Source organism: Oncorhynchus keta, unplaced genomic scaffold (assembly GCF_023373465.1).
Source record: "Oncorhynchus keta strain PuntledgeMale-10-30-2019 unplaced genomic scaffold, Oket_V2 Un_scaffold_5444_pilon_pilon, whole genome shotgun sequence".
NCBI classification, from domain to species: Eukaryota; Metazoa; Chordata; class Actinopteri; order Salmoniformes; family Salmonidae; genus Oncorhynchus; species Oncorhynchus keta.
This window is the reverse complement of record NW_026290960.1, coordinates 265,001-273,325: the sequence shown is the minus strand read 5'-3', so window position 1 is coordinate 273,325 and position 8,325 is coordinate 265,001. Positions and strand designations below refer to the sequence as shown.

The 8,325-nt window shown below is 48.2% G+C and overlaps 1 protein-coding gene across 1 annotated transcript in view; it reads left to right on the top strand.

The window, feature by feature from the left end:
• The first annotated feature begins 4,332 nt into the window (after positions 1-4,332).
• fbn1 (fibrillin 1) overlaps positions 4,333-8,325 on the top strand; it is a 170,125-nt gene continuing 166,132 nt past the window's right edge. The window contains 2 exon segments of the mRNA XM_052516796.1: positions 4,333-4,676; positions 4,966-5,350. Of these exon segments, the coding sequence (XP_052372756.1) occupies positions 5,106-5,350 (245 nt within the window). The 5' untranslated portion in view covers positions 4,333-4,676; positions 4,966-5,105.

Below are 8,325 nucleotides of genomic sequence, written 5' to 3'. Positions count from 1 at the left end.
CTCTGGACTGGGTGAGAGATGTTAGGATTACAGTCTCTGGACTGGGTGAGAGATGATAGGATTACAGTCTCTGGACTGGGTGAGAGATGGTAGGATTACAGTCTCTGGACTGGGTGAGAGATGGTAGGATTACAGTCTCTGGACTGGGTGAGAGATGATAGGATTACAGTCTCTGGACTGGGTGAGAGATGGTAGGATTACAGTGCCTGGACTGGGTGAGAGATGATAGGATTACAGTCTCTGGACTGGGTGAGAGATGGTAGGATTACAGTCTCTGGACTGGGTGAGAGATGGTAGGATTACAGTCTCTGGACTGGGTGAGAGATGGTAGGATTACAGTGCCTGGACTGGGTGAGAGATGATAGGATTACAGTCTCTGGACTGGGTGAGAGATGGTAGGATTACAGTCTCTGGACTGGGTGAGAGATGATAGGATTACAGTCTCTGGACTGGGTGAGAGATGGTAGGATTACAGTCTCTGGACTGGGTGAGAGATGGTAGGATTGCAGTCTCTGGACTGGGTGAGAGATGGTAGGATTACAGTCTCTGGACTGGGTGAGAGATGGTAGGATTACAGTCTCTGGACTGGGTGAGAGATGGTAGGATTACAGTGCCTGGACTGGGTGAGATGGTAGGATTACAGTGCCTGGACTGGGTGAGAGATGGTAGGATTACAGTGCCTGGACTGGGTGAGAGATGGTAGGATTACAGTGCATGGACTGGGTGAGAGATGGTAGGATTACAGTCTCTGGACTGGGTGAGAGATGGTAGGATTACAGTCTCTGGACTGGGTGAGAGATGATAGGATTACAGTCTCTGGACTGGGTGAGAGATGGTAGGATTACAGTCTCTGGACTGGGTGAGAGATGGTAGGATTACAGTCTCTGGACTGGGTGAGAGATGGTAGGATTACAGTGCCTGGACTGGGTGAGAGATGGTAGGATTACAGTCTCTGGACTGGGTGAGAGATGGTAGGATTACAGTCTCTGGACTGGGTGAGATGGTAGGATTACAGTCTCTGGACTGGGTGAGAGATGATCGGATTACAGTCTCTGGACCGGGTGAGAGATGATAGGATTACAGTCTCTGGACTGGGTGAGAGATGGTAGGATTACAGTCTCTGGACTGGGTGAGAGATGGTAGGATTACAGTGCCTGGACTGGGTGAGAGATGGTAGGATTACAGTGCCTGGACTGGGTGAGAGATGGTAGGATTACAGTCTCTGGACTGGGTGAGAGATGGTAGGATTACAGTCTCTGGACTGGGTGAGAGATGATAGGATTACAGTCTCTGGACTGGGTGAGAGATGGTAGGATTACAGTCTCTGGACTGGGTGAGAGATGGTAGGATTACAGTCTCTGGACTGGGTGAGAGATGATAGGATTACAGTCTCTGGACTGGGTGAGAGATGGTAGATTACAGTGCCTGGACTGGGTGAGAGATGATAGGATTACAGTCTCTGGACTGGGTGAGAGATGGTAGGATTACAGTCTCCGGACTGGGTGAGAGATGGTAGGATTACAGTCTCTGGACTGGGTGAGAGATGGTAGGATTACAGTCTCTGGACTGGGTGAGAGATGGTAGGATTACAGTGCCTGGACTGGGTGAGAGATGATAGGATTACAGTCTCTGGACTGGGTGAGAGATGGTAGGATTACAGTCTCTGGACTGGGTGAGAGATGATAGGATTACAGTCTCTGGACTGGGTGAGAGATGGTAGGATTACAGTCTCTGGACTGGGTGAGAGATGGTAGGATTACAGTCTCTGGACTGGGTGAGAGATGTTAGGATTACAGTCTCTGGACTGGGTGAGAGATGGTAGGATTACAGTCTCTGGACTGGGTGAGAGATGGTAGGATTACAGTCTCTGGACTGGGTGAGAGATGGTAGGATTACAGTCTCTGGACTGGGTGAGAGATGGTAGGATTACAGTGCCTGGACTGGGTGAGAGATGGTAGGATTACAGTGCCTGGACTGGGTGAGAGATGATAGGATTACAGTCTCTGGACTGGGTGAGAGATGGTAGGATTACAGTCTCTGGACTGGGTGAGAGATGATAGGATTACAGTCTCTGGACTGGGTGAGAGATGGTAGGGTTACAGTCTCTGGACTGGGTGAGAGATGGATGGTGTGTGTGTCCTCTATGGCAGACCTGTGTGCTCTTCATCTGAGAGCAGCTGGCTCCTCTTTTCCCGTCCCCTCATACCACTTCCCCTGCTCCCCCACCCACCACAGCCCCTCAGTCAGATACACTACAGGAGATCTCTACTCTGCTGCCTGAATGAGCCCTCTACTCCAACTCTAACTCCATCCGGCTGTGGTTCTCTCTTACACATGTTCATAACAACCCATTCCCATGTTTAGAAACTTAGCATGGGCCACTCTCCTCTACAAAGATAGATAGATGGCCTATTGGAAGGAGGGAGTGTTTGGAGGATAGGATAGATAGAGGACCTATGGGAAGGAGGGAGAGTTTGGAGGATAGGATAGATAGAGGGCCTATGGGAAGGAGGGAGAGTTTGGAGGATAGGATAGATAGAGGACCTATGGGAAGGAGGGAGTGTTTGGAGGATAGGATAGATAGAGGACCTATGGGAAGGAGGGAGAGTTTGGAGGATAGGATAGATAGAGGACCTATGGGAAGGAGGGAGTGTTTGGAGGATAGGATAGATAGAGGGCCTATGGGAAGGAGGGAGTGTTTGGAGGATAGGATAGATAGATGGCCTATGGGAAGGAGGGAGTGTTTGGAGGATAGGATAGATAGAGGGCCTATGGGAAGGAGGGAGTGTTTGGAGGATAGGATACATAGAGGACCTATGGGAAGGAGGGAGAGTTTGGATGATAGGATAGATAGAGGGCATATGGGAAGGAGGGAGAGTTTGGAGGATATGATAGATAGATGGCCTATGGGAAGAAGGGACAGAGGGAACGAGGGATGGTGGTAGGGAGGTTGGGATCGAGGGCGGAAAGGAGGGAGAGAGGGAGTGACAGTGGAAGAGAGGGAGTGAAGGAAAGAGGGAGGGAGGGAGAGAGGGAGTGACAGTGGAAGAGAGGGAGGGAGGGACAGTGGGAGAGGGAGTGAAGGAAAGAGGGAGGGAGGGAGGGAGGGAGGGAGGGGGAGGGAGGGAGGGAGGGAGGGAGGGAGGGAGGGAGGGAGGGAGGGGGAGGGAGGGAGGGAGGGAGGGAATGGGAGAGAGGGAGTGAAGGAGAGAAAGGGAGAGAGGGAGTGAAGGAGAGAAAGGGATAGATGGCAGGAGGAAGTTGTGTCCCTGGCATGCTCTGCTCTCTGGTCTAATTTCCTAACATCTCCAGAACACTGAGTCTGTGTATGATTTGTTTTAATGCCACAACCACTGGCTGGATAAGCATCCCTCTCTCCTCCAGAACACAGACGCTCGCAAACACGCGCACACACACACACGCACACGCACGCACGCACGCACGCACGCACGCACACACACACACACACACACACACACACACACACACACACACACACACACACACACACACACACACACACACACACACACACACACACACACACACACACACACACACACACACACACACACACACACACACACACACACACACACACACACACACACACACACAAAGGCTCTGACCTTCCCTGATACACTTTGCTGTAGAGAAAGAGAGAGAGAGGGACACAGAGAGAGAGAGAGAGAGACGTGTGGGCTGGGTTGTTGAGATGTTTAATTAAAGAGCATATTGATATCACCTCTGAGTGGTGGAGTCTCAGAACACATTGCAAAAGGTCCTGTTCATTCTGAACAGTCCCAAATGATTCCAATCAGTTCCAAATGGTTTTCAACCTGCTCACAGACACAACAGGTGTCCTTACATGACCACCTTCCACCTCCACACTGTTTGTAAAAACTGTCTTCTGTGGTTTTACTCAATATTGTCATTAAATTTACGCAGTGTAAAGCTTGCACAGTGGACAGACTATGTAACACAAATTGTAATTACCAAAATGTAAGGTATTTGTTCTGAGATTAGGCTTGTCCTGGTTACACTGTTCTTTAAATATCATGGATGAGTTTTGCTCTATCACAATCACATAGGCCTATCTTACATGCTGAAAACAAAGTAGGTGTCTTTACTCTTTACATTATTCTAACAAACCTCTAAGTGCTAATGCTGTATGAAGTGGCTCACCCTCTCGCTATGGCGCTATAACATTAACGTTGTGTTTCTAACTGTACCAGTAGTGGACCCTTGTTTGACTGGAATGTATGTATCGCGAGAGGACAAAAAACTTTTGAGGAAAGTTGAGGAGGGCAGGGATGGGGAGTGAGTGAGTTTGGCTGTGTGAGAGACAGGGAAAGAAAGAGAGAAGGAGAGGGAAGAAGACCTATCTTCTCCACGGCTACTGTAGAATGTCTCAACGCCTCTCTCCACCTATAGTGTAGAATGTCTCAACGCCTCTGATCACGCCATACAGAATCAAGGCATCCTGATCATCTCGGATGTCTCGGATTTAATAAAGAGAGAACACATTGCTAGACTATTGACAATTTGATTTGGTCACTGGAGGTTATTTTCCATTATTCTTCTTCTTTTCTTGAAGTGGTTTATTCTGGAACAGCAAGTACGTGGGGTACAGCGCCTGGTCTGCTTTGACGACTGTCTCCAGCTGTGGAGAGAAGGTAGGCATTTTCTCCTGCGCAATTAATTCCACAATGCTTTTAGATTAGAATTAAAACAAACTTGAAGTACCACTTATGTTCTTATTGGACTATTTGCATGATTTATACAAGTTATTGTTAGATACTTCGTCTGTAACCTCAACATCTGCCAGAGATGCATTCCGTGCAGACAGTCGTAGTGTCTATAGAAAAGTATCATAGCCCAGTTATTTCTCCCCAAATTGCAGCATCTTCTGCGCTGCACATTTCTCTGCTTGTTTCTGAAAAACAATCTGATTTTTTTTTTCAGCTTGACTCGGGACTATTTCCCTGAGCGCCCCCGTTGGATTTAGGAGAAGCGCGATTTAAAACCGAAAAGACAACAGTTTTTTTTTAAACCAAAAAGTGGAGTTATTGTGAACTTGTGAGAAGATCACCAGGCCTGTGGCAATGTGTCGGGGGCGGCTGGTGAGGCTGGCGGTGGGTCTGGTGGCGGTCCTGTCGCTGTGGACGGAGCCTGGCGGGGCTGAGGCTGACCAGGCTGGGGGAACCGGAGGAGAAGCTAGACTTACCGAAGGCGAGCTGGTGTCTTTGCCGTTATTAACTGTAGACAGCGAGCCGGCCAGGCAGACTCCGACCCAACCCAGAGCCAGCCGGGCCAAGCGGAGGGGAGGAGGAACAGACGTCCTCAAAGGGTAGGCAATGGCTCGATCTATTATCACTTATCCCTTATGAGACAGTCACCAGCACCTTACCTTCATTTACACCTTGTAGGCATAGTCTAATGAAGTTGTTACTAATTGTCTGTCATTACTACATCATTATAGTACACACGTTTTAAACATATGTGTTCTGTAGGTAGTTAACCTGTCACAGTGTCATGCATGTAATTCTACATTATATATCACTCTGTATTGATGAGGGAGAAGTTAGTTGCTTACTTAATCTATCATCTATAGGATTATAAACATCCTCATTCTCCCTCACGAGTGCATGTTCAATACGAATCTAGTATACTAGTCAGGTCATTACTACCACTGTAGGTCTACTGCTGTGGTCTACTAGTCAGGTCATTACTACCTCTGTAGGTCCTACTGCTGTGGTCTACTGGTCAGGTCATTACTACCTCTGTAGGTCTACTGCTGTGGTCTACTAGTCAGGTCATTACTACCTCTGTAGGTCTACTGCTGTGGTCTACTAGTCAGGTCATTACTACCTCTGTAGGTCCTACTGCTGTGGTCTACTAGTCAGGTCATTACTACCACTGTAGGTCTACTGCTGTGGTCTACTAGTCAGGTCATTACTACCTCTGTAGGTCTACTGCTGTGGTCTACTAGTCAGGTCATTACTACCACTGTAGGTCTACTGCTGTGGTCTACTAGTCAGGTCATTACTACCTCTGTAGGTCTACTGCTGTGGTCTACTAGTCAGGTCATTACTACCTCTGTAGGTCCTACTGCTGTGGTCTACTAGTCAGGTCATTACTACCTCTGTAGGTCTACTGCTGTGGTCTACTAGTCAGGTCATTACTACCTCTGTAGGTCTACTGCTGTGGTCTACTAGTCAGGTCATTACTACCTCTGTAGGTCCTACTGCTGTGGTCTACTAGTCAGGTCATTACTACCTCTGTAGGTCTACTGCTGTGGTCTACTAGTCAGGTCATTACTACCTCTGTAGGTCCTACTGCTGTGGTCTACTAGTCAGGTCATTACTACCACTGTAGGTCTACTGCTGTGGTCTACTAGTCAGGTCATTACTACCTCTGTAGGTCCTACTGCTGTGGTCTACTAGTCAGGTCATTACTACCTCTGTAGGTCCTACTGCTGTGGTCTACTAGTCAGGTCATTACTACCTCTGTAGGCCTACTGCTGTGGTCTACTAGTCAGGTCATTACTACCTCTGTAGGTCTACTGCTGTGGTCTACTAGTCAGGTCATTACTACCTCTGTAGGTCCTACTGCTGTGGTCTACTAGTCAGGTCATTACTACCTCTGTAGACCTACTGCTGTGGTCTACTAGTCAGGTCATTACTACCTCTGTAGGTCCTACTGCTGTGGTCTATTAGTCAGGTCATTACTACCTCTGTAGGACCTACTGCTGTGGTCTACTAGTCAGGTCATTACTACCTCTGTAGGACCTACTGCTGTGGTCTACTAGTCAGGTCATTACTACCTCTGTAGGCCTACTGCTGTGGTCTACTAGTCAGGTCATTACTACCTCTGTAGACCTACTGCTGTGGTCTACTAGTCAGGTCATTACTACCTCTGTAGGTACTACTGCTGTGGTCTATTAGTCAGGTCATTACTACCTCTGTAGGACCTACTGCTGTGGTCTACTAGTCAGGTCATTACTACCTCTGTAGGACCTACTGCTGTGGTCTACTAGTCAGGTCATTACTACCTCTGTAGGACCTACTGCTGTGGTCTACTAGTCAGGTCATTACTACCTCTGTAGGTCTACTGCTGTGGTCTACTAGTCAGGTCATTACTACCTCTGTAGGTCCTACTGCTGTGGTCTACTAGTCAGGTCATTACTACCTCTGTAGGACCTACTGCTGTGGTCTACTAGTCAGGTCATTACTACCTCTGTAGGTCTACTGCTGTGGTCTACTAGTCAGGTCATTACTACCTCTGTAGGTCTACTGCTGTGGTCTACTAGTCAGGTCATTACTACCTCTGTAGGTCCTACTGCTGTGGTCTACTAGTCAGGTCATTACTACCTCTGTAGGACCTACTGCTGTGGTCTACTAGTCAGGTCATTACTACCTCTGTAGGTCTACTGCTGTGGTCTACTAGTCAGGTCATTACTACCTCTGTAGGTCTACTGCTGTGGTCTACTAGTCAGGTCATTACTACCTCTGTAGGTCTACTGCTGTGGTCTACTAGTCAGGTCATTACTACCTCTGTAGGTCCTACTGCTGTGGTCTACTAGTCAGGTCATTACTACCTCTGTAGGACCTACTGCTGTGGTCTACTAGTCAGGTCATTACTACCTCTGTAGGTCTACTGCTGTGGTCTACTAGTCAGGTCATTACTACCTCTGTAGGTCCTGTGGTCTGCTGTGGTCTACTAGTCAGGTCATTACTACCTCTGTAGGACCTACTGCTGTGGTCTACTAGTCAGGTCATTACTACCACTGTAGGTCTACTGCTGTGGTCTACTAGTCAGGTCATTACTACCTCTGTAGGTCCTACTGCTGTGGTCTCCTAGTCAGGTCATTACTACCACTGTAGGTCTACTGCTGTGGTCTACTAGTCAGGTCATTACTACCTCTGTAGGACCTACTGCTGTGGTCTACTAGTCAGGTCATTACTACCACTGTAGGACCTACTGCTGTGGTCTACTAGTCAGGTCATTACTACCTCTGTAGGTCCTACTGCTGTGGTCTACTAGTCAGGTCATTACTACCACTGTAGGTCTACTGCTGTGGTCTACTAGTCAGGTCATTACTACCTCTGTAGGTCCTACTGCTGTGGTCTACTAGTCAGGTCATTACTACCTCTGTAGGACCTACTGCTGTGGTCTACTAGTCAGGTCATTACTACCTCTGTAGGTCTACTGCTGTGGTCTACAAGTCAGGTCATTACTACCTCTGTAGGTCTACTGCTGTGGTCTACTAGTCAGGTCATTACTACCTCTGTAGGTCTACTGCTGTGGTCTACTAGTCAGGTC